Source organism: Hemitrygon akajei, chromosome 7 (assembly GCF_048418815.1).
Source record: "Hemitrygon akajei chromosome 7, sHemAka1.3, whole genome shotgun sequence".
In the NCBI taxonomy this organism is placed as follows: Eukaryota; Metazoa; Chordata; class Chondrichthyes; order Myliobatiformes; family Dasyatidae; genus Hemitrygon; species Hemitrygon akajei.
In genome coordinates this window covers 31,024,245-31,051,670 of record NC_133130.1, presented here as the reverse complement: position 1 = coordinate 31,051,670, position 27,426 = coordinate 31,024,245, and the positions used below count along the sequence as shown (strand labels likewise).

At 41.7% G+C, this 27,426-nt stretch overlaps 1 protein-coding gene across 2 annotated transcripts in view; it reads right to left on the bottom strand.

Moving 5' to 3' along the window:
• The window catches only part of fmn2b (formin 2b), a 464,635-nt gene that overhangs the window by 373,628 nt on the left and 63,581 nt on the right, over positions 1–27,426 (bottom strand). Inside the window, exons 3-4 of one of the 2 annotated variants that reach the window (XM_073050587.1) lie at positions 21,844–21,988; positions 9,511–9,572 (exon numbers count right to left, since the gene is read on the bottom strand). In XM_073050587.1, coding sequence (XP_072906688.1) covers positions 9,511–9,572; positions 21,844–21,988 — 207 coding nt within the window. The remainder of the gene's footprint in view (positions 1–9,510; positions 9,573–21,843; positions 21,989–27,426) is intronic. The other variant, XM_073050588.1, reaches the window with a different exon arrangement.

Below are 27,426 nucleotides of genomic sequence, written 5' to 3'. Positions count from 1 at the left end.
CAGGGATCTTGGCACGTTAATTTCCATATTGGATTTAATTTTCAAAATATCCAGGATACAATTACAAATCCTTACTCCCCAAACTCAACTATTTATTCCCTGCTTTCCTGCATTTTAACACTAATGCACAGAAACACTCACTTCAGTTCCCACCAACACCGGTTCATTTCTGCACATGAAGCAGGATTCAGGGAATAGGAGTCAGAGTAGGAAGCACAGAGTAACGGTGAATCGTCATTAATATAGAATAATGCACAACTTATGAATTTTGCAGCCAGTTTTCCCAGATGCTTGCTGCAACAGAAAGACCAGAAATGAGAGCCAAGGATTATTGTGCACGAGGTCCTATTTCTACTAAATCTTTTAAGTCCTGGGCCAATGTTCAGGAAATAATTTGCTTTACACAAGTACCTTTAATCCAATAAAAGTCACTTTAACAGCAGCATTACCAAACATCTAGTAAAAATCTCACAAGTGGTGAAATTAGAGCAGGGATTCAGGTTTACATTAAAGTGAGGGACAAAGGAGGAGCTTGATGAGAGGCATGCAGAGGCAGAGAACATGAGAGATAGACAGGGGCAACTCAGAAAAGTTAGAAAATGGAAGTGGATTTTAAAAACTAAGCTGTTGTGTATTCAGAACTCCGCAAGTCTCTCTTCACCATCTACACCTCGGACTTCAACTTCAACACAGAGTCTTGCCATCTTCAGAAGTTTTCTGATGACTCTGCCATAGTTGGATGCATCAGCAAGGGAGAGGAGGCCGAGTACAGGGTTACGGTGGGAAACTTTGTCACATGGTGCGAGCAGAATTATCTGCAGCTTAATGTGAAAAAGACTAAGGAGCTGGTGGTGGACCTGAGGAGGGATAAGGCACCGGTGACCCATTTCCATCCAAGGGGTCAGTGTGGACATGGTGGAAGATTACAAATACCTGGGGATACGAATTGATAATAAACTGGACTGGTCAAAGAACACTGAGGCTGTCTACAAGGGTCACAGTCGTCTCTATTTCCTGAGGAGACTGAGGCCCTTTGACATCTGCCGGACGATGCTGAGGATGTTCTACGAGGCTGTGGTGGCCAGTGCTATCATGTTTGCTGTTGTGTGCTGGGGCAGCAGGCTGAGGGTAGCAGACACCAACAGAATCAACATACTCACTCGTAAGGCCAGTGATGTTGTGGGGGTGGAACTGGACTCTCTGACGGTGGTGTCTGAAAGGAGGATGCTGTCCAAGTTGCATGCCATCTTGGACAATAACTCCCATCCACTCCATAATGTACTGGTTAGGCACAGGAGTACATTCAGCCAGAGACTCATTCCACCGAGATGTAACACTGAGTGTCATAGGAAGTCATTCCTACCTGTGGCCATCAAACTTTACAACTCCTCCCTCGGAGTGTCAGACACCCTGAGCCAATAGGTTGGTCCTGGACTTACTTCCACTGGGCATGATTAACTTATTATTATTTAATTATTTATGGTTTTATATTGCTATATTTCTTCACTATTCTTGGTTGGTGCGGCTGTAACGAAACCCAATTTCCCTCGGGATCAATAAAGTATGTCTCTTTGTCAGCAAGCACCAGGACAATAGCACACCAATTTCCTGTTTAGAATTTGAGTAAAGTTTACCTCTACAGGAGGTAATGACTTAACTCAGTTTTCTGAGGGCACCAACACCTACAAATCAGAAGTCAGACATGACAGAACATTTGCCTGACCTTGTCATCAACATTTGATTTCAGCGCATCCACTGCTGAACTGGGCATCTTCTAGGATGCTTTGCGGCAACTATTCAAGGCTTCTTTCAGAATATCTGTGAACCCTTAAATTACCATCTGGAAGAACAAAATCTTCAGGCAGAAGGGACCAATATCTTTCCAGTACTCATCTTAGTTTTAATATGCATGAAACCACATTAATCTACCATGCAGGAATATCCACACGAGGGGCCGTATAAATGGCAGCTCCCTACAGCACCTTGAGCGCCATTCAATATGGCCAAATTCAGAACCAACGACCACACATCCAGAGACACCAAGATAAAAGCAGGACCTGAAGATAAAGTGCCTTGAATAAGTGTTCAGCCCCCACAACTATTAAACATTCAACTGTCACATTTTATAAATTTAAAATATATTGGAGGACTTTGAGCTAATCTACAAAACATTTGTGTACATCAAATCAAAAGAAAAATTCCAAAAGTTGTCAAACAGTTTACTAAAAATTTAAAAACTAAAATGGAGGTTGAAAAAGTATTCATCCCTTTATAATTACTTTCCTAATTTTCCTCAGGTGCAATTACATTAACAACTCACCCAATTTATTGATGTTGAAAATTGGAGGATCACCAGTTTTCAATGAATTCACAAGAATAAATACACCCTCTCTTTGCAAGGTCCAACAGTATGGTAGATTTTCAATAGACCAAACCAAAATGAAGACAAAAGAGCATTCAGACTAGTGAGAGAGATTGTAATAGACAATCATAAATCTGGGGACTGATACAAGACCATGTACAATGCCTTTGACATTTTCTTGGAGCTCAGTGCAGTCCATTAAGTGGAAACAATATGAAACTACAGCTGCATTGCTTACATCAGATCACTTCTCTAAACTTGGTCATCAGAGAAGAGTGGCACTTGTAAGAGGGGCTACTGTGACACCAACAGTCACTCAGTGAGCTGCAGAAGTCAGTGGCTGCAACTGCAGATAAAGCTTATGACTTCATAATCACTAAGGACTTGCACAAAGAAAAGGGTTCTAATGGAAGAGTGGCAAGGAAAACTTTGCAAAGCGACTGTAAAGATATGGAAGATGGTCCTCCGGCCAGATGAGACTGAAGTGAAAGATTTTGGCCTTAACAGGGTGGTACATGCAGTGCAAATCTAATACTGCACATCCGTGTGGTAATACCATCCACACTGTAAAGTAAGGTGGAGGAAGTACCATGCTCTGGGCATGCTTTTCAGCAGCAGGGACTGGCAATCTGATCAGGATTGATGAAAAGATGAATGCTGCTAAATACAGAGAGATCCTGGATAAAAAAAATCTGCCGGCCTCTGCCAGAAAGTTTAAACAGGTGAGGTTTGTCTTTTAGCAGGACAATGACCCAGAGCACACTGCCAGAAAAGCCATGAAATGGCTTCTAATGAAGAAAATTGATGTCATCGTGTGGCCCAGTCAGAGACCTGACCTTGACCCAATCAAAAATCTCTGTAAAGACCACAAGTTTGCTGTCCACTGCTGCTCCCCTACTAACCTGGCACAGCTTGAGCAATTCTGCAAGGAGGAATTAGCAAATTTGCTCCATCAGATTGTACAAAGCTATTGAAGAATGACAACTAGCTGCAATAGCTGCGAGAGGCGATTCAACTAAGTACTGAGCAAATGGGGATGAATACTTTTGAAATGCTGACATTTCAGCTTTTGACTGTAGTTTTTCATGCTTTACAATTTTCCCAGTTTTGGGGCTCGACTGTTAAAGGAGCATGTAATTCACAAATAAAAATTCAGTTTTTTTCCCCCAAAATCCTTTGTAATACTCATTAAGTGAACAGAGGGTTGGGGACTGGATACTTTAACAAGACACTGTATCCAATGAAACCATCTTGGAAAGGTTTGAATTGTATTGCTTCCATTCACATGGTGAAGACACTTGGATGCCAATTTGGATCTTGCAACAGTAGCTGGAGCCTTCCGCCTCATTAGCGCAGAGCAAGTTTCCAATTATATTGAGTGATTAAAATTACAAGCCAAATCAGATTGTTAAAATTGAACCTCTACACTATAACAATCTTCTTTGAATGGTTTCACTGTGAATGTTTAGAGCTCTGAAAGGCGCCTATTCAAGCTGCTTGCATATCCAGTTTTCCCAAGCCCAACACTCGCACCAATATCATGGTTACACCTAAAACTAAGCTTAAAATTGTCAGCCTCTCTTCACAAGCAAAATTGAGAGAAAAAAACCAAGAGGGAGGAATAAGAATACTGGACACCAGGGGGTGGTGGGACATGCATGGTCAGGGTCAAGGCAATAATCTCTGCTGCTCCCTCTCCAACTGCTTCTGGCGTCAATGACTGAACTGGACTGCATCTAGCTAGAAACAGTTTCAAGCTCACAGTCATCATACTAATCAGTACCGAGATGAACACAAGCATTACACAGTGGAGACAAACCCACTGGGCAACTTCTCCCTCAAGTTCTAGTATAGTTGCCCCACATCTAGTGCTAAACCACACCAAACATGAAGTGAATACTTGCGTATATTGGACACAAAGTACACTGCAGATGCAGTGGTCAAATCAACATGTACAACACGCTGGAGGAACTCAGCAGGTCGGGAAGCATCCGTTGAAACGAGCAGTCAACTTTTCAGGCCGAGACACTTCGTCAGGACTGAAGAGGGAGGGGGCAGGGGCCCTATAAAGAAGGTGGGGGGAGGGGGGAAGGTGCCAGGTGAAAAACCAATCAGGAAAGATCAAGAGGTGGGGGAGGGGAAGCAGGGAGGGGATAGGCTGGAGAGGTGAAGGAGGAATGTAAGGGGAAAGCACTATGGGTAGTAGAATGCGGCAGAATCATGAGAGAGGTGATAGGCAGCTGGAAGAAGACAGGATCTCCCAGTTGCCACCCACTTCAACTCTGCTTCACATTCCCATTCGAGTATGTCCATACATGGCCTCCTCTACTGCCATGAGGCCAAACTCAGGTCTGATGAAGGGTCTCGGCCCGAAACATTGACTGCTCGTTTCAATGGATGCTGCCCGACTTACGATTATTGGAAACTGGTAGTAGGTTTTCTGCAATAGTGTGCAGTTATAAACAACTATGTTAATTAGCTCTCAAAGGACAATTAACTGAAGGCCCCAATTTCCAGAGCATAACCTAAATTTCACTGCAAAAACCTAGAAATTGCTGTGATTCATTACCCCTCGAACTGGAACACAGTATCATCTTGCTGTAGGTAAGCTTACCCATAACTATTCCTTAGTTCCCCTAAATTACAATTTTGAACATTTTTATTAAAACTTTAGTTTAAAATAATTAAAATTGTTCAGCTGCAAATTTGATGCAGTGATACATCCCAGGATGCACTGGGATACAGAGGTGTAACCTGGGGTCTTTCAACATCAGACAGCCTCACCCAGGTGACCCATCCAAGGTTGATCATGCCCTAGCTTTGGACCATGGGTCACACCTTGATCCACAGCTATCTGGAGGCTTGCTCAGCACCCTCTGTGACAGTCCTGGTGGCTCTTTTCTTTGCAGCCCTCAATGCCAAGGAGGGAGTAGGTTCTGCACAGCAAACAGCCAGCAAAACCTCCACAGCCCACCTCAATTAATTTATCCGTTTGATTTAATCTGATTTTTCAGTGGGCTGCTGCTTGTGAGAATTTGCTATTTCAAATGCTGCTCAACCTGCCTTCTCTCCTACTGGAGAACAGGGATCCTTTAGAACTAAGCTGACACCAGACAGAAAGCATGCTCAGATAAAGGCAACGGTATTGGCTACTGTCACTTCAAAGCAGCACCTGGGCATGGAGCTTTAGTACTTGAAGACAGAAGGAGTGTGGGAAAACATGAAGAAATGTACAGTTCAAAAAACGTGAATGTTTTAAATTAAAATGACTATCAAAACACAATCTTGTTATTGTTAAATCACTTTAAACATCTAGAAGAGATTACCACCCACTGTTCTCTCCAGCTGCTATATTAATCATGATGGCTTCCAGTAATAAAGCTCAGAACATTAAACAGCAATCTGCTATTAAAGGTCATAATCCATTTGGTGCAATTTTTGTAATCTACTTATTCTCACTTCTCCACTCTTAGGCTCAGAGAAAAAATGATTGGAGAACACTATGTGCCAAACTTAAATGGCACAGGTCAAGTTGAACAGAACCCGAAGATCACCCACTTTCAAGATACACTGGAGCTCCCTGCTGAGCGAACTTGTCATACTTGTTTCATTCATCTACAGAAAAATAAAACTGCAAGTACTTCACACACAACAGGATGAATTTTACACCAGTCCTGCCCAATACAAGTAGATTGGCAGGAGTTGGGGAAACTGACTATCATGACATCTTGCATGCTGTTTCAAACACATCAGCAACAATTAACCATCAACAGTATAGCAAATTCACTTCAGGTTGAACACCCCGATAAATAACTAAGGAGATCTGCCGTTAATAAGATGCAGGAAAGGTGTACGTTGGTGAAATGTGACAAGAATTAAATCTGGCCTCCAGACTTTAAACTTCAAGTGTTAAAATTCAGAGGAATCCAACTAAAAGTGTTTCCAGCTTCCCAGCCTGTTAGCATCCCATTTAAAGGCTTGTAAAATGTCCATAATGGATATTTTCTACTATTAAGTGCTACTACACAAATTATCCCCCAGTGTGGATATCTCATCTTCCTAGTCCCAAGATTCTTTAATACTGCTGCTTGATAAAGAACAGAATTTCCTTCAAGCCTTTACTGCCATCTGTCAATTACCTCATCTCTTTCTAGAAAAGTAGCCACATGACTTTTCCCAGTGTGGAGCGGGGGAAAAGGAGGAAAGTTTTAAGACTATTGTCACACTGTTAATCTATCTTACTTGAGTAGCATTTCCATTTAACGCAAGGAATTCAGTTGCATGATGACCTAACACTGAAAGGCTTATTCAGTTGTTCTACTGGTTCCATCCCAGATTCCTTGCGGACTTAAAAGTTAATGAGTCAAGAGGTTCCAATGTAATCACTTTTTAAAACAGCTCCTGAAAAGACCCAGCACACCTGAATTCAGTGTATGGGATGGGCAATAAATAATGGCCAGGACAACTAGGTATATGTTCTCTACATATTATAAATGGGTTATGTCAAAAACAAGGCAGCACTGGCTGGAAACAGTACAGGACAGTTCAATGATGTGCTGACCATAAAGTGAAGTAGCTGTGAAGGGATATTTTGTTAAACTGTTAAGATTATGAACAGGGTTCCGTGCTCAGTCCACTGCTGTTCACTCTGCTGACCCACGACTTTGCAGCAATACACAGCTCGAACCACATCAAGTTCACCGATAACACAACCGTGGTGGGTCTCATCAACAAGAATGAGGAGTCAGCTTACAGAGAGGTGTAGCGACTAATTGACTGGTGCAGAGCCAACAACCTGTCTCTGAATGTGAACAAAACCAAAAAGATGGTTGGTGACTTTGGGAGAGCAGAGCGACCACTTTCCGCTGAACATTGACGGCTCCTACGTTGAGATCGTTAAGAGCACCAAATTTCTTGGTGTTCACCTGGCAGAGAATCTAACCTGATCCCTCAACACCAGCTCCATAGCCAAGAAAACACAGCAGTATCTCTACTTTCTGTGAAGGCCGAGGAAAGTCCATCTGCCACCCCCCATCCTCATCACATTCTACAGAGGATGTATCGAGAGCATCCTGAGTAGCTGCATCACTGCCTGGTTTGAGAACTGCCCCGTCTCAGATTGCAAGACCCTGCAGCAGATAGTGAGGTCAGCTGAGAAGATCATTGGGGTCTCTTCCCTCTATTACAGACATTTACACTATACGCTGCACCCACAAAGCTAACAGTATTGTGAAGGACCCCACGCACCCCTCACACAAACTCTTCTCCCTCTTGCTATCTGGCAAAAGGTACTAAAGCATTTGGACACTCTCAACCAGACTGTGCAACAGTTTCTTCCCCAAGCCATCAGACTCCTCAATACTCAGTCTAGACTGACATCTACATCATTTATTATTATATTGTAGTTTGTCCTCTGCTGTGCCTATTGTCTTGTTTATTTATTGTACTGCCCTGCACTGTTTTGTGCACTTTTAGTCCTGTGCAGGTCTGTAGTCTAGTGCAGTTTTTATGTTGTTTTACATAGTCTAGTGTAACCTTGTGCTGTCTCACATAGTCTAGTGTAGTTTTGTGTTGTTTCATGTAGCACCATTGTCCTAGAGGAATGTTGTTTTGTTTTTACTGTGTACTGTACCAACAGTTAATGGTTGAAATGACAATAAACCAATTATTGACGATTACCCAATTTCCCTTGGGATCAATAAAGTATGTCTGTCTGTCTGTCAAAACTTGACTTTAGCATTTGCTCAGGTGTCTGCATTTCAATGCAGACAGGATGATTGCAGGATTGGTACAAATCTGTTCCTTTTATCCAATTTGGCCTTGATTCAGCTGAACAGGCCATGTGCAAGGTCAAAGTTTTTTTTAATATAATTGGCTGTTTATTGCCACAGTTTTCACATAGGATCTAGCACTATGTTCAGCAAAGCCAAGAGGAAATGCTGTGCAGTACTGCCTACTCCATTTTCAATTATCCTACAGTAAACTTGGTGCTGCTTGCCCAGAATCAACTCGAATGACTGCAAACGTTATTGCCTAACAGTTTTTGAAAACACTTTCCTTAATTGTCCATTAATCACTTCCTGTAACTAACCTTGTATAGTATCCTTTCTCCTCCCACTTCATTGCTTTCAAAAGTTTAATATAGGCAAGACAATCATTATCCATAGAATATGGATATCATGTCATTTTCTCTACCTATCTGAACCCTAACCTTGAATCCTCCTGAGCTACACACCACAAATAGAAATTGAAGTAAACAAGTACTGTTACCCACTGTTCCTTCAAAACCACCTAGTCACAACTCATGACTTCCATTTCAACATGCTGAGCTTACCAAAAACTCTGCTGAAACCATTTTAACTTGTTTAGACATTTCTCTTCATCAATACTTTTAGAAACTTTGGCATTTATATTTCCTCTGACATTTAATGCCTTCCTTTGAAGCATTGCTGCTGAAACTAAAATGCACAAAGACATTGTTATTTATTTTATATTGCATTTATTCATAATCATAATACCTTCATTAAGCAGTTTTATATTGCATTTTATATAAAATGCATTTTATATTGCATTTATTCATAATCACAATACCTTCATTAAGCAGTACTGTTGTCCAATTAATTAGTTCTCAACCCTTTTGTTTTTTTTTTTAAAAGTTAAGATGCAAAATTATCCATTTAATGGCTGGTTAATGATTACATTTTAACTAAGCCAAGCACAAGCTATGTTGATCTTGTGACACTGAGACTTGAAACACAAATCATTCTCCTCCCTCAGTGTAACTGTGAAGAATTACTGTATTACTTCCCCCTCCTCCCATGTGAAAGGCAAGATGAAATACATTTTAGATCGTCAAAAATCATTCTTAGTGGTGAGTGTGATTATTAACCTTGATCATTTGCAATTAACAGATCTATCTGCTCTAAGTGCAAACTGAGCATACATTCATTCAACACTTTACAGTTTAAAGGCAAACTTAAATCTCTACTGTTTGTGCTTCCATTACTGGATTTTTCAAAGCAGTTCCACATCTGTTTAGATGAGCAAGTGTCTGAAACATTCTGATTAATCCATAATTTTAAACCTGCTCATACTAAAAATCACTCCTTACTAAAATCAATATAATCAAAATCAAAGTCATGGCTTACTTGTAAAGTGTGTAGTTCTTCTTTCTGTATCCTTTTCAGACTTAGAACAGCATCGCGATTCTCTGTAATAAGACAGCAGCAGTCCCAGGTCACCACAACCATCAAAAGACATGAATTTCCATTCAATACATTTGTTCACTGCTTTCTTTCCCAGTTCAAATAATGTTCACTTAATTTAACATCAAATAGTACAAAGGAGAATCAAGACATCCAGAGGAACAAGCACTTAATTGCTTTCCGCACATTCAATATTTATGCACTAGCATTCCTTCAGTGAGTGGAAACGTCAAAGGGAAAACAAGCAGGGAACAGGTTTCCAGCTGATTCAACTGAACTCCCATAACTGCCCAGCTTCGACAGACATTTTACAGGTGTTACTTCAAAATAGTAACAGAAAAATTAGATCAGGGATTTTTTACTCAACCTAGAAAGTTGAAAATAAAAAACTGCAGGTGCCAGCAATCTAAAATTAAAAAAGATACTGGAGACACTCAACAGGCCAGAAAGCACCTTTGCAAAAAGTTAATGGTTGAACCCAAGACCAGTAATGGCCTACTAAGTATATGCAGAATTTTCTGAATCCAAGGGGGGGGAGGGGGCAGGGAAGAGATATCTTTGAAGGAGGTTGACTTATAAAAGGCGGTTCTGTAGATGAGGACCTTTATAATTAAATATCAACAGCTTCATGGTACCATAACATGAATTTAAGTATTCAAGTTTAAGTATAGTGGTCTGAACATGTACTCATTTACAAGAAAAAACATTATGTATTTATGGCATATTTTCACATGATACAAAATCTAAAGTGGGCCAATAGCTAGAATCGAAACTTCTGAAAGCAGACAAATGCTACCGGTTAAAACAAATTCAAAACTTACCTTTTTCTTTGCTAAAACACTCTGCCCACCCTTCCTCTAGTTCAAGAGACCATTCTCCCCATCAAATTCCAAAAAGGAATAGTGTCTCAGATCTGTAGGGCCTCCTAAGTATTTGGCTGGACAGTCCATAACCCAATGTAACCATAGCAGCTTTCTGGCAGGCTACTTTGCAGTTTGTTCAGCCTTTGAACACACTGCTGTTGGCTCCCTGCCTGGGATCTGCTACACATATCTGGGGAGTTTTAAATTACTTTGAATTGACCAAGTTGGCTGCAGAAGACACGTCAAGCAAAGGTGCAGTTGAATCTGAAGTTCCACTGCAAATGGATCTTGCCTCATTTTAACTCTGACCTTCAGCTCACTGGTACAAAAGAAACAGCAAACCACCTGATGCACCATCAATAACTCACGCTGAGACTTAGGAAGTGAGATATCGGCTTTTATTGACTGGAAGAATAAACAGCACTACATCCTAGGGAAAATGAGGGAGAGCAGCAGCCCACAGTCGCCTTTATACAGGGGTCTGTGGGAGGAGCCACAGGAGCAGTCAGTAGGGTCTGTGGGAGGAGCCACAGGAGCAGTCAGACAGGTATATCTAGTTCACCACACCACCTTGGCATAGATTTTCCAGGTTCTACATGGCAAGCCATTAATTTTAAACAGCTTAGTGCCAAATTACTCTGAGTCAGTCTCTGCATAACCAAAGGAGGAAGGCATAAGATAAACTTGTTATATTTTTGAGCTGGCTTCATACTAGTACACTTAATCACCCAGGTGAGGGCCATTGACCTAACAAGGTCTACACCAACTTAGTGCTGATGCCAGCTTTCGTCAGTCCCCTTCTCTCCCCTCCCACAATTCACCTGCACAGACAATCAACTTCCCATTTAACAATATGCAAGGCAAACAAAATGTCACTGATTTATTTCATTTTAAATTCAGAAGGCCTGTATAATTAGACATTGACTAGGTCAGTCAAGATCAACCAGGAAGTGCTAACCCTCCTAGACTGTCCACATTCTCAAGCAGAAAGCCATCCTTGCAATTAACTCCATTGACCATTACAGCACAAGAGGCCAATGGGTCCATCCTATCCATGCCAGCTCAACAAAATCCATTTGCCCCACTATATTTTCTTCTACCTCATCTGTCTATATCCCCAATCATTCTATCAGCCACATGCATTCAAAGCCACTTACAGAACTCAATTAACCTATACAACTTTGGGAAGGAGGAAGAAGATGGAGAAAACTGGAGGAAAATCATGGAAACAGGGAGAACCAGTAAACTCCAGTGTCCAAGTCAGGATTGAACATGGGCCCCTGGAACAAAGGCTGTAGCACCAGTCCCAATGACTCAACTCAATGGCCAGAGAGACAGTTCCCACTTGGAACAAAGGGAATAGTTATTGAAGAACCAGCTGGTGATTGAGGAAACAACAGGCAGGATAGACAGAGGAAAGTCAATAGGTGTTGTCTACTTGGATTTTCAGAAGACCTTTGACAAAGTGCCACACGAGGCAGCTAAACAAAACAAGAGCCCATGGTATTGAAGGACAGACACCAACATAAATAGAAGATTGGCTGACTGGCAGGAGGCAGTGGGAATAAAGGGGACCTTTTCTGATTGGCTGCCAGTGACTAGTGATGCTCCAGAGGCCGGTGTTGAGGAAGCAGGAAGTCTGCAGAAGGACTGACAGATTGGGCAAAAAGAGGCAGATGGAACAGTGTATGCAAGTGCATGGTCACATACTTCAGTGGAAGGTATAAATGTGTAGACCATGTTCTAAATGGAGAGAAAATTCAGAAATCAGGGGTGTAAAGGGATATGAGAGTCCTCTTCCAGTGTTCCCTAAAAGTTAACTCACAAGTTGAGTCAGTGGCAAGAAAGGGAAATTCAATGTTAGCATTCATTTCGAGAGGACTAGAATATAAAAGCAACTGTAATGCTTAAGCTTTATAAAGCTTTGGTCAGACCACAAGCAGTACTGAGCAGCTGTGAGCCCCTTATCTCAGAAAAGGTACACAGGGATTGGAGAATGTCCAGAGGAACTTCATGAGAATGATTCAGGGAATGTAAGGGTTAATGTATGAGGAGCATTTGGTGGTTTGGACCTGTACTCACTGGAGTTTAGAAGAATGAGGGGGTGGGGGGGCAGGGAGAAGAGAATCTCATTGAAACTTAATGAATATTGTAAGGCTTAGAGTGAATGTTTCGTATAGTTGGGGAGTCTCGAACCAGAAGACACAACCTCCAAATTTGAGGGGGTGGGGCGGGGGTGGGGAAGATGGAGGAATTTCTTTAGCCAGATAAATCTGTGGAATGTATTGCCACAGATGGCTGTGGAAATCAAGTTATTGGGTACATTTAAAGTGGAGGTTAATGTACTCCAGGGCATCAAAGGTTATGCAAGGCAGGCAGTAAAATGGGGTTGAGAGGGGTAATAAATCAGCCAGAATGGAATGGTGGAACAGAATGCTGAATGGCCTAATTCTGCTCCTTTGGTTTATGTTCTTTAGACCTGCAGGAACCTGGACAGTATATAGTCTGAGAAATAGGAAAAGGAAAAACAGGAGGTAACTTACTATATTTCCTCAATGTCTTCACACATTCCATGTGTAAAACACACTGCCTCCATTTTTCTTTAGACATAATACTCCCCCAAATCCCAAATGCGCAATGTACAGGATTGGGGGCAACTCAGAACAAGCCCTCATCTGAGATCCATTGAGTTTCCAGCAGTGTGCACAGGAAAGATGTGGCATAAGAACAATGATAGACAACCCTGTGCTTGGTCCCAGGGTCTGAGAAGCGAAAACACTGCATTAACTGCAAGGGATGATCATTATGATTAGGCAGTGAAAATATGAGAAAGACCCACAGCCTAATTTTTGAATGCTGAACTAAACCTGATGAACATTTCAGTTAAGACTACGTTGCAATGCATGATAGTCTAATGCTTACAAGTATTTCATCTTCCAGGAACAAAAACAGGCATTTGGAAATACAAATGGACTTTAAGGCTGTTCTATGAAGCATTTGATTAAACCCCTATACAACTATATTTGCAATTCAGCTTTGTCTCCCCCTCCCCCCACACCCCCCAATTGGTCATTCAGCCCACAAACCTTTTTTTCCCCCCTCATGAGTATTGCAAACAGGGATTTTGATCAATTTAACAAACCAAAATGCCGGTTCAAAAGCAGTGAATCCCCCTTTGCTCATTTCTTACATGAACCATCTCCCTCAGCTATTACAGCTGGTAATTCTCTATTAGCTTTGCAAAACATGGAGTCCTCCTCCAAAATTGTTCAAACTGTGCCCGATTAGTTGGGGACCAGCTGCAGACAGCAATCTGGGTCTTGCCAGTGATTGTCAGTTGGGTTAAGGCCAGAATGGACTCAGGACTCTGACTGTGTAATTTTGAGTTATTATCCTGTTGAAAGACAAATTTTCTCCCTAGTTTAAGCTTTGCGGCAGAAGCTAGCAGATTTTTAAAATCCAGAATCTCTGTACTTGGCAGCACTCATCTTCCAGTCAATACTGACCAGATTCCTAGCCCCTGCTGCTGAAAAGCTTCTGATAGCATGATGTTACCTCCACCATACTTTTTTAGTAGGCAAGGTGTTATTTGGCAGATATGAGGTATTCAAATTACATCAGTGTTGAGGCCAAAAAGTTCCACAAGTCTTATCTGACCACAAGACCTCCTTCCACATCTTTCACAGTATCCTCTGAGTGACTTGTTTCAGCCAGGTCTTCTTCCTTGCCACTCTTCCATAAATACATTTTCTGCAAGGTCTTAGATTGTGGAGATGTGAAATTCATCTCCAGTTGCTGACTTCTGCAGTTCACTTACAGTGACTGTTGACGTCACAGTAGCCTCTCTTACAAATGCAATTCTTCTCTGGTGACTAAGTTTAAAGAGAACAAGGAAGTGGCTGTGGTTTCATATTCCACCAACCCCCCCGCCCCCCCCAACAATGGACTACACTGGGGTATGTTCAGTGCATTTGAGCTGGTCTTGTACCCTTCCCCAGATTTGCGCTTCTCTATTAACATTTCCCTCACTTGTCTTCAATGCACTTTTGTATTAATTTTGGTTTGGTCTTTTGAAAATCTGCCATACTGTTGGACTTTACAGAGAGGGGTAATTATTCTTATGAATTCATTGAATACAGGAGATACTCCCAATTTTCTACATCAACAAATTGGGTGAGTTGGTAAGGTAACATACAGTACTGAATGGTAAACACAAAGTATACTGCAGATGCTGTGCCCAAATCAGCACGTACAAACAAACTGGATTAACTCAGCAGGTCGGACAGCATCCGTTGAAATGATGCTGTCCAACCTGCTGAGTTCATCCAGCTTGTTTGTATGTGTTAACATACAGTACTGACCTGATGAAAGTCAGCAGAGAAATTACAAAGGGGATGAATACTATTTCAGTATCAGTTTGTTTTTATATTTAGTAAAAATGTCACAGGTTTTGGAATTCTTTTGATTTAACAACGCACAGTATTTTGCAGATTAGTTCAAAATAATCCTACTTCAATATATTTCAAATTTAGAAAATGAGACAGTAGAATGTGAAAATAGTTGTGGGAGCTGAGCATTTCTTCATGGCACTAGGTTCAGAATGATGAAGGGCCATTCATATGAATATCAAGGTGAAAGCGAAACAAAACAATTCTCTGGTTCCCTTGCTCACAAATTGGATAACTACTGTTTGGAAGTTTGGTTCATCACCGAGCTTGCCAATATATTCGCAGACATTTCAGCTCCAATTGAGAAGCCGTCACCAGTACACAGTTCAGGGTTTATATACTCCTCCGGGCTCTGAATGGATATTGATAAAACCTGGTGATCCAGTTGGCAGGTTCAAAACACTGAACAGTTTAGCAGCAGAAGATTCTGATTGGTTAGCTTCAAGGGAGGTCCGTCATAAGTATTTACTTTGCTGTTCAGATCCAGAGATTACTGACGATTCCTTAACTGTCAACATCATTTTTTTCCCTCTTTTCTTCATAAGGGTTCATATACCAGATCTACGTTGGTGTGTTTGTTGATGGATCCCTGTAGAGACCCACGCTTCGAGAAAATCTTATTCTTTTCTCGTTCTTGCTGGTTTCAAGACTCTGGCTGTCCTTTTAAAATGGTCTGATAATGCTGAGAGTGGGCTGTGCCTTTTGCTCACTGACACTCGTGTGGCCTGGTCAGGAGTTTTCTTCCTGCTTGACTAACACAGTACTTGCCACAGTCACTACACTGGATTTGGTAGATAACATTTGTTCTATTAAGTCACATTGAGGAGGAACCTACGGAAACTTAAAGTGCAACGAAGTGCTTGAATAGTTGTTTTTAGTCAATATCGATGTAGTAGGCAGAACGAACAACTTTGAGGTGCTTTATAAATTGTTCACTCACTGAATTTTAATGCCGTGGGCATTTCAAACATTTATTATTCAATCGCTAAGATGCGAGAAAACAGCTTTGGTGAATCAAATGTTTTGACAGGACAAAATAGGCAAGGAAAACTCACGTCCTTCACTTTAGGGCATGAGAACCAACTGGGTTTGTACAATGATTGTGCTTTGTGCAGCTGAGAAGACCTCAATTTCAAATCAGACTCAAATTTAGTCTCCATTTGTCAAGGTGGGATTGAACCGATTTCTCCAGATTAATAACCCTCAACTCTGGTTGCTAAACTAGCAATTTAATACAATCCCACATCAATAATTTTACTAACACAGAACTCCAAATCCACATTTGAACTACTCTTGGTCTGGTTTTTAAAAGCAAGAATCCTCAACTATTTTCACACAAATGTTTAAACTTCAATAGCTCTTAATACATCCGCCAGATACATATGCTGAAAGGTTCCCTGCAGGTTGCAGGAATCTAATTCAAAGGCAGGCACAACCCCCCTGCTGCGTGGCTAAGCCCACTTCTACAGCCAACTGGCTCAAACCTACAGCATTAACACATGCTGAAGTCTGACAGCTTTGGCAGCAGAGAAAGATCTGAAATCCAAGAGTAAATTTGGGCAAATTATTTCAAACTTTCAGATTTTGAATAATACTAAAGGCAAATGACCAGTGAGAGTAGAAATGTAGATGAAAAGATCAGATGAGGAAAAAGACTGAAATAGCAGCTCAGCTATTCTACTAAACCCTTTGAAAGAGAAACAAATGTCTGATGCCCTCAATTGACATAAAAGTCACTGACTTGAAGCATTAGCTGCTGCTCTCTCCACAGATGCTTCATGGCCTTGCAATGCCCTGATTAAGAATTATACCGCAATGCTGTGAGGTACTTTTACTTTGGCAGTTTTCAGCAAAAGCAACATGTCCTGTTAGTAAGTGTTTTGGCTTTGGCTAAAGGAACCATTTCGTCTAATTTAGGAACGTTGCGTCAGCCCATCAGAATCGTCTTGGTAGGTGTTGTAACATTTCGCCCAGTGGGGTGCTGTGGAAGATTCGAGAGAGCTGGTCGGGGTCAGATTTCTGAAGGACAGTGGTCTGGTTTGGGGTCTTTTGGTGGGCGCTGCACAGTGTGGTATAAGGGAAGATGCGGCAGAGTGAAGCTCAAGGGAGTGACCCCATTTTAAGGAATGCATTGTGGGGAAGAAGTGCCCGTACTCCTGAGTTAGCCAGTTCATTCAAGATGGTCCTCGAGGAAAGTTGAAATATTGGTAAATATATTTCCTTTGTAATATTATGCTGGTGTATCATCTGTTATTTTTCTAATGAACAACAACTTTGTATGGGGTAGTATTTACACAGCATTCACTAAATCGTTGTTCCTCCTCAGAACATTCCAACTTTGCTGTTTGGTGAAACCCTATATCATACTGACCCTAGACATATACAAGGTGGCTTTCTCACTGCAGAGTCACGTGGCTGTTAGCAGAATTACCTTATGAGCCAAGTTTGTCTACAAGCCCGGTGAGAGTTTTGCATTTGTGTGGTGCTTGCTCATCCAGAGATTGGATGCTGCATGAATGCTGCACAAGGATTGATTGAGCAGTCTATTTGTATGTTTAAGCAATTGTTTAGACTAGTATATGTGGAAAGTGAAGTACGTCGTAATTAATGTGCTTCATTATGGATGCGGTAGGGATTAAGGTTTGGTGCAATATGAAGAGGGTATCCACACATTATGCTTATGTTCTGAGAGGAACGAATATTTGAATTCCCCACAAACTGCACTTACAGTGCCGAGCCCTGTAAAAATATTGGGGAAAGTTACACTGATTGAACAGCCAATCAACTGGTAAGGATATTGTGTTAGTCCAGACTACCAGTGATGTGATGAAGCCGGGCTGCCCTATGGGATAGGGGCACCTGGAAAGGCAGGGCCATGCCAGTTCATATCTGGGGGGGGGGGGGGGGGAGGAGAGAGAGGGAGGAGAGAGGAGGAGGGAGGAATGTAGCTGAGGGTGAAGACCAAATATAATTTGTTCTCACTTCTGTGAAGAGAGGGAAAGGAGTTGTCTGATGTGAGAAGTCTAACAAGTTCTTCAGCTGTTAATTTATGAGCTAGTTTCGGCTATTACATCACTGGGTGATAAATGCTGAAGTGTACCAGCAGAGAGCCAAAAATATTGTAGGCTGAGAATGTTCTCTGGAGTTAAGCCCACACCCAATGTTGAAGAGTGAGACTTCGGCAGAGCAGACATCTGTTACTGGATAAATGGCAGTGCTCAGACAATACAAAAAAACAGTCTGAGAGAATTCAAAAGGTCCAGCGGCTGATAGTGAGGTTCCTAAAGGCAGAAAATCCATTAGCCATTTCGGCTAACTACTTACAGAAAGTTCAGCCGATTTTACGACGTTTAGGCATCCTCCTGAAGGAGAGAAGTTGTCTACCGACCTTTCCTGGTTGGAGAAACAGCTGCACTGTGGCACAAACGGGGTCCTCAGCTGTCTGAGAGAAATTGCTTGAGAGCGGAGCAAGCTGTGAAGGGCATGCAGTCACATGACATGATTGCTCTACGTATCCGAATGATCCGCAGGATGCGCCCTCCATTTTTACCAAATTACTTAAAGGTTAGAGAGGAGGAAAACAAGATTGAGAAGCGGAACATTTCCTAAAGCCGAGTAGTGTCTTCATTGGTAGCCTCTGTTACTAAAGTGACCCCTGATAACACAGACAGTTTTTGAGGAATGCTGTAAAAAGCCTTTGAGTTGAGCTGACTCGATGGATGAGCGAAGGGCGCTGAGTAGGCTACGGTCAATTATGGAAAACTCTGAACATCCTCTACATAGCACCATCCAGAGACAGAGAAGCAGTTTCAGCGACAGGTTACTATCGATGCAATGCTCCTCAGACAGGATGAAGAGGTCAATACTCCCCAATGCCATTAGGCTTTACAATTCTACCGCCAGGACTTAAGAACTTTTTAAAAGCTATTATTAATGCTTTTTGAGATAGTGATTTAGATGTATATCATATTTTTTTACTGAGTTAAGTATTGTATGTAATTAGTTTTGCTACAACAAGTGTATGGGACATGGGAAAAAAAGTTGAATTTCCCCATGGGGATGAATAAAGTATCTATCTATCTATCTATGTCTGCCAATGTTTCAGTTAAACATGACACATCCACTGGGAAACCTGACCCACCTGTAGGACCACCTGAAAATTTTTTTTAAACTAGAGAAGCAACCAATGCTGTGGAGAAGATTGCCACTTCAAGTACAACTGAGGGACAGGAAAATCTCTCAAAAGTCAGCAGTTAATCAAACGGAAGGATAACTATGGAGGGACCCACTAAAGAAATGGCTGCTGTCTTGGAGAGGAAATGTTCCAATCAGGGTATCAAGAGACTATTCCTGAAGATTAAGTGGGACCAAGCTCTGATTTATCCATAAGGATTGAAGACATTTATGCTAGAGCCATACTTGACACAGGTTGTCAAGATACTTTACAGATCTTTTTACAACCAGTATTTGACACATTTACCATTGATGCCACTCAGTGCCCTTGAGATTCGGTGGCTCAGTGCTGATGAGGACACATACTGGAGTTTTTGGAAGATTTTGGAGTAACTGAGACTACTGATACACCAATGTTGGTCGGCCCGGATCTGGCTGAAAAATGTGAGGCTTCCATTCTTGTGGGAACAAATACTCCCATGGCGAGAAGGCCCATGGTAGCATTCAAGGAGAGAAATGGAAAGATATTTTCTGAAAAGCTTGTCCATTCACTCAGTACTCAGATGCTTTTGAGCAAGTTCTTCCAAAGTTAGAATGATGAGCAATATCAAAGAACAATGTGGTACACCCATGTTGTGTCCTGGAGAAACTAGAATGACAGACGAACCCCCTCCCCCCCAACATTTCAGAGTGATCTCACTGGTTAGCAGCTGCAGAGGGTGAAGATGTTCAGCAGCACCTGCTTAAACTGAAGGTTGCTGAGTTCAGTGAGGGGGAAGAGGGAATTGAATTGTGAGAAGATGCAAGTGACAGGCAGGAGGTGGTATCCCCAAATAAACAGGAACAGACATAAGGAGTGCCTGAGGCTGAAGCAGCTAAAGATGAGAAAAGGTCTCAGTCAGGAAAACACCAGATAGGCCGGCATATGATACACCTGGGAAACAGGGTTATTTCAATCACCGTGTGATTTGTGTTACTCCCATTTACAAATGGATGTTGGGGGTGGGGGGGGGGCTGAAATCACAAGATTCATCTGAGTACTGTGTAAATCATTAAGTTTTAAAGTCAAGAAGACATGACTATTTTTGGTTGGGGGGGGGCGGGGGGGAGAGAACAATGTAATGCCCTGGGTAAGATTTTTTTTTATTTTAACAGTTGCCGCCTCGAATAAAAAGGAGAATTTGGAAAAATTTAAAGATCAGCTTTGTCACATGTACATCAAAACATGGGAAAATGTTGTGTTTGCATCAGTAACCACTGTCTGAGGATTGTGCTGCAGGGAGCCCACAACTGTCACCACGCTTCCAACAGCAACACAGCATGCCCGCAATTCACAACCTGCAAGTCTTTGGAATGTGGGAGGAAATCCATACAGTCATGGGTAGAACATAACAACACCTGACATACTGTGGCAGGAACTGAACCCCAATCTTGCAGGTGGCATTGTAAAGCATTATACTAACCACTACACTACCATGCCCAAACCTAGCATGTTCTTTTACACGTTTGACACTGATGTACCAATCTGAAATAACAATATTGTATTTTTTAAATCTTGGGTCACTTGCTTTCAAGGAAATTTTCATAGTAGCATCATGCAACGGTACTGACAAAGAGGAATGGAAGTCTTAAGTGCATCAGCCATGAGTAGAATGGAAGAACAGGGTTGAAGGGCTGAGTGGCCCACTCCTGCTTCTATTTTGTTATCATGGTCACTGCACCATCTGCAGTTTCCCCCTTCCCCCCTCAACTCCATGACCAGCTCTTCTGTCTTGCTAACCATTGAAGGAAGATTTTTGTCATGACGCCATGTCACTCAGCTCCATCTCCTCCTGTACTCTGACCCATTAATACACTTGGCATCTCAAATCGTATGTATTTCTCCAAGGTGGGGAACTAATGGGGATTTTTAAAAAAACTTCCAGTCCAGCCACGTGCAGGCATACAAAATTATTTAACAATGGGCTCATGATCACTTGTATTGACAAGAGTTTCAGAAGAACGATCAAAGTCAAATAATTTTTATATGTAAATATAAACCCAAAAGCTCACTTTCTCATTTTTGACAGTTTGAAACTACTACAAATTTCACATTTGTCTTTAGAAATGGAGCTATATCTGGGCTAGAATCAGCCCACATTACTCGGAACAAGGAACACCAGATGAACAAGCAATTTGGAAGGCAAAGCCTTTCACATAACAGGGATTTGATTACAAAAGTCAAAATGTATTAATGCATTTATAGATTTTTTTTTCTGAGAATGCACAGGGAGCATAGTGCGGCTTTGTCTCCCTGCCAAAGAGTCAGTAGCTTTACCATAGGAAGTTGGTATAGATTCACTAGATAGATTCCTGGAATGGTGGGTTTGCCATCTGAGTGGAGATGTGTCCGATTCATCCAAGTTTAGAAAAATGAGAGGAGATCTTACTGAAATTTGCAAACTTTTTCCTGGAATTAATAGACTGCTTTCCTTGGCTGACTAGAGGTCAGTTTCAAAAGGTGCTTGCCACTTGCATCGTAAACAAGATGATATTTATTCATACAGTGGGTGGAATGCACAACTGACTATGGAGGCCCACTCAGTTCATTTAAAGAGAGACCTACACATCTCATTATTAGGGGATATTAAGGATACAAATGTGGTGTGGCAACGTAATGAGGGAGATCAGAGATGTTCTGATAAATGGCACAGAGACCTGTAGGGTCAAGTGGCCATTCCTTATGAAGGCAGGTTTTCAAATACAGCTTTCTCTCATCTTCCCCCAATCAAAACTGTGAACCATTCCCTCACCTGATTCTACATACTTCAGTTTTTCTTCTGCCCAGGGCTTTGAAGGCGGCCACACTGTCTGAATCCTCCCAGGGATCCGATCTTCCCCGTGGTCACGTGACTGAGTTGGCTGGCTGACAGCTGCCCATGTGTACAACTTGTCCTGCTGTTTTCAAGAACAAAAACAAAAGCATTAGCTCTCAAAAGTTCAATGATGCAAACAGCTCACCTCGAGTAGGAAAAAACAGGCTAGAAATACCAACTAAAATTGAGGATACCTGCAGGAAGAGGATGTTATTCAAAATAATGGCTTTTACCTCAAAAAGACTCACCTTCAAGTAATCCCAATATACTAGGAACAATCCCCATTACATCAAATGAAATTTGAGCTAGATTTCTTACACAAATTAAACCTTGTACAATAACATTGCCATGTGCATGAACTTATGAAAACTACCTGCTGTATTACCTTGTAATACTGATGTGATCTACCTTCAAATCCAATTAACTGTAAATAATGGAGCATCTCCCAAAAAGACAGTGTACAAATGTACATTTTCCTTTCCTTCAGTGTTAAGCCAGCTTTGTTTACCTGCCCAAGAATGCCCGCTGTGGAGGTGGACAGTTGTCTTTCCTTAGTCTGCAGATCACAGGCTGGGATGCTCACCAACTCACCCAGTGTTTGCTGGACAGCTTTCTTCAATCTCAAAAGAGCAAGGTCAGCACCTGCCTGTTTCACTTTACTCCAAGTCTCTCTATCACCCCATCTGGGGTCCTTCCTCAGATCTAGCAAACTTGAGAAAATATCAGGCATGCTGCCTTTTGAGCCTGTGAAAGGGGAAGGAGAGGACCAGTTATTGTTATTGGAGTTATCCAGTTCAGTTCTTAAGGCAATTTCCTCTATACCAGATAAAATCTGATGTTGACTGATTAGTGAGCTGAAAATTCCATCACCACTTGCTTCTTCACCGCAACTCTCCACATCAATCACATCGCAGGTACCAACTTGATTGTTGTTCATTTCTGCCTTTAACGACTGAATGGAGACCTCATGTTGTAATGTAGTTTGTTTTGCTTCTCCCCTAACCTGCTGAAACCCATAATGATTTGAAGCAGCTTTCTCCTTCTGTTCAGTTACGTCGGAGTTCGAAGCAATACTCCCAGCCATCGCCCATTTATTGTTCAGGGCATCAGCCAGCACACAGGAGGACCAAACTGCCCTAATATTTTAAAACACACACATTTGCTGCAATTATTGCAAACACAGCCATTATTTTGTCTCCTAGACTTGAAGTTTCAATGACGACTTCCATCTTTTGTTCATGATCAAATATTGTCCTGTTAACGTTTCCACAGTCCAGCAAAGAGCAGCAGAATAATCCTTTAATGCTTTAAATTATTCTTCAAGCTTTCCACTGCTTTGCATTCCAGATTTCCCTCACATCTTGCTGCATCATGGAGCCTCTGGCCACTGCAGGGCTTGGAGATGTGCCGCAGACAGACCGATGAGATCAACTTCCAATGTAACTGATCCAGCACTGGAGCACAAAAGAGCAAGGGTGCACTAAATCATGAAAACCACCAGGTTGCACCGACATACCGATCCTCTCCTGCAACAAATTCTCGGCCTGTGTGCAGCAGCACCAGTCACTGTCGAGCTACCCACATACAAACTAGTTGCTTATGCCAGGCACACACCCACAGCAGTCAAATGACAGACTCTGCAGGGTCACTCAAAAATGAATGCTGACTGGTCAAAGCAAACAGCAGGCTGGTTGAGAGAGAGGGGAAAAATGTCAATTTACATATGCTCCTGTAGGATTCACTGTTTCAGTCAGCTTCGTGGCTGAAGCAGAAATCTCACTTTTTAAACTCATGATACTTCAATTTGTCCAAGACTTTCCACATCAGCATTAACTCCTATGTTCCATTCAGTTAACACAGTAAATCCCAGCACCACTCAGAACCAGAATTAAACCCTAATGTTCTATCACACCCTGTTCCCAGCACCAAGTTTCTTGAAAAGAACTTTTTGCTGTAAATATGAGCTGATTAGAATAAGCAGTTACAAATTTCTGCTGGTGGAAGTACATTACTTCTAATAAAAGTACAGCTCATGATACCAGGGTTCCCACTATGTGTTGAGGGGTAAGTAGAGGGAGGAGGGAAGAGATGGGTTCACTCAATTTTGTCAGCAACCTAGCGAACTGCAGGATTTTGACCAAATCACCTATATGGATGTGTCACAGTAACTTCTGAATTTCTTCACTTGATGTGGCATGCATCGGAAAGAATGGCTTGCTAAGCTTTTTCAGAAGGCAAATAAATGTCAACCACATTACGAAGAACAGAGAAAGAGTTTTAAAGCACAGAATCGGGCCCTTCAGTCCAGCACATCTATGTCGACCTTGTTGCCAATCTGCATTAATCCCTACCGCTCACATTCAGGCGCTATCCAATGCCTTGCCCATTTGAGTACCTGTCTAGTGGATAGCACAATGCTTTACAGTGCCAGCATCCCGGGTTCAAATCCTGCCGCTGTCTGTAAGGAGCTTGCATGCTCTCCCCTTGACCAGGTGAGTTTCCCCGAGTGCTCTGGTTTCCTCCCACCGTCCAAAGACATGCCAGTTGATGGATTAATTGATCATTGTCAATCGTTCTGTGAAAAAGCTTGGGTTAAATCGGAACTTGTTGGGTTCTGTAGTTCATAGGGCCAGAGGAACTCATTTCAGACTGCATCTCAATAATTCAGATGTAGTGATTGCATCGAATTCCACCACATCTGGTAGTGAGTTCCATACATCAGTGCAAAATAATTCCCCTCACTTCCCTTGCCTTTCATCCGAGTCCCATACCTTTGGTTTTGATACCCTACTATGGGAAAAATTTGACATCAATACCATCTCTGAATTTTATATATAGTGGAGTCCAGTTACTTTGGACACAAGGACCAAGACATGTTGGCCCATTTAAGCAGCTACCCCAACTAGCCAAAGTTTCACAGAGAAGTGTTAAACAGATATCTAAAAACTACAAAAAAGTGCTTAAATGAGTGATATTTAAATGAAATGCAGAACAAATCAGAACACTACCAATTCTAAGACAGTACTATAAAACCACATTAGTTCCTAATACTTGTCAAAGGAATTCATCCAGTGTATACTGCTGTGTTCTTTCGACTGACCAGAAGAACAGAATCAGCACAGACAACTGGCATCAAGTTCTTCAGAGTTCCCATCACAAACAAGAGAAAATCTGCAGATGCTGGAAACCCAAGCAACATACAAAATGCTGGATGGACTCAACAGGCCAGGCAGTATCTATGGGGAAAAAGTACAGTCAACTTTTCAGCCTGAAACATCAACTGTACCTTTCTCCCCATTACCTACTCAGTTTGAACATGGGCCAGTGGGATGATGTAATGGTCTTGTGAGTGGGATGATGTAATTGTCTCATGACTGTGGGGTGATGTTATGTCATGTAGTGGCATGTTCCAAACAGTATTTAAACCAAAGCCCATGACTGTGACGCAGTTCTCATTTTTATTTTTGTGAAATGTTGTTGTCGTCGGTCAGAGGTGTAGAGGCTCCACAGTCTTTATTTGTTGCACGTTTATTTTTCCCTTACAGTCTAGTATTGGAGAGTGAAGGCATTACTGGAGTTCAAAGAATTGGATAAAGTTAATGTAGTTCTGCATTTTGGGAACGGTAGACCTTTGACTTCATTCAGGAACGGTAGCTTGCACTTTTGAGTTTAAACCCCTGCAAAGTCGGGAAGGTTTGTGCAGTGACCACCCTCCAGTCAAAAGGTCAGTTCCTTTCCATTTCTTTGTGACTTCTTCGAACAAGGCATCTCTCGGCTGTGGGATTGGCAGATCGCCGTTACTTCGAATGAATTATTGTTTCGGGCAAGTCTCTCCTTAATGACTTTATAAATCACATGGACTTTTGAATTTATCACTTTAAGTCTGTGCTTGGATGAGAACTCTAAGAACAGTTTTTAAGTTTGACCGTGTGTTAGATATTGCCGCCTAACTGTTAACTTCCGGTTAAGTTAGTCGTTTGTTTACTTTAAGTTTGAGCAGAGGTTAATAAATCTCGGGATTTGTTTGAAACCCTGTCTCAGTTCCATATTCATTGCTGCTGCATTTGTAATACCTCATAGATGCTGCCTGGCCTGTTGCGTTGCTCCAACATTCTGTGCTGCTCTTCAGTTCTTAACTTGCAGAGGAAGCTTCATTTTCACTTTTTTGGTATCTTCATGTTTCAATGCTTGAAACCACAGTGAGCAAATTCTGAATTGTCATTCTGCTTATTTCTTATTAACTATCAGTGACAAAAATCACTGCTTTTTGAACATAAGCACACATCACTGGCACCATTTAAAAACTGTTCACTCCAAACATGGTGTAAGGTCCAACAGACAAGCAAGCGCACATGACTGAAACTTGTTAGAAACTGTTCAGCATCAGTCTCCTGATTAAGTGGCACTGAGTCCCAAAGGAAATCCCAACTATTTTATCGATTAGTTTTTGCTCTTAAAGAGCTGTCCCAAATAAGATGCTGCCTTGATTAATGAATTGCACAATTAAAGCAAAATCCAATTTACATCCATCAAGTCATTCCTCATTCTCCTTCAGTCCAGGGTCAACAAACCTAGTCTATCCAACCTTGTCAACAGCCCAGTAAATCTCTTCAACATTCTCTCCTGTGCAATCCTTCCGATACTGTGCAGAGGAGAAATTCACAGTACTTCAAATGTGGCTTAACCAATGTTTCATAAAGCTGCAATATGAATTTGCTAGCCGATATTCAAAGGCAGCAGCAACAAGACTAACAAGGCTAGTTTATTTTGAAAGCCTAATTGACATAAATATAGACACATTTAGTATTAATTTGAATTCCCCAGATTGCCACCAGGTGCAATTTCAGGAAGAGCAAGAGTTGATTCAAGCCTGTAGCCAACAGTTGAATTCTGTGTGAAACAGTAATTGGAATAAAAAGGATTTGGTTATAACTTCAGTTTAACTATTTCTTGTTCTTGCAACAGCAAGAAAAAGAGAATGCTGTGTCCATTAACTTGCAAGAATAAAGGAAAATCAGCAAGTTCTCCTTTATAAATTAGAAACAGAAAACCTGCAGCGCAATACAGGCCCTTCAGCCCAAAATACTGTGCTGAACATGTACTTATTTTAGAAATTACCTTGGGTTACCCATAGCACTATTTTTTCTAATCTCTATGTACCTATCCAGGAGTCTCTTAAAAGACCTTAAAGAATCTGCCTCCACCACCATCGCCAGCAGCTCATTCCATGCACTCACCACTCTCTGCATAGAAAAGCTTAGCCCTGACATCTCCTCTGTACCTACTTTCAAGCACCTTAAAATTGTGCCCTCTCATGTCAGCCATTTCAGCCCTGGGGGGGGGGGGGGGGGGAGAAGCCTCTGGCTATCCATACAATCAATGCCCCTCATCATCTTATACACCTCTATCAGGTCACCTCTCATCCTCCGTCACTCCAAAGAGAAAAGGCCAAGCTCACGCAATCTATTCTCATAAGGCATGCTCTCCAATCCAGGCAACATCCTTGTAAATCTTCTCTGC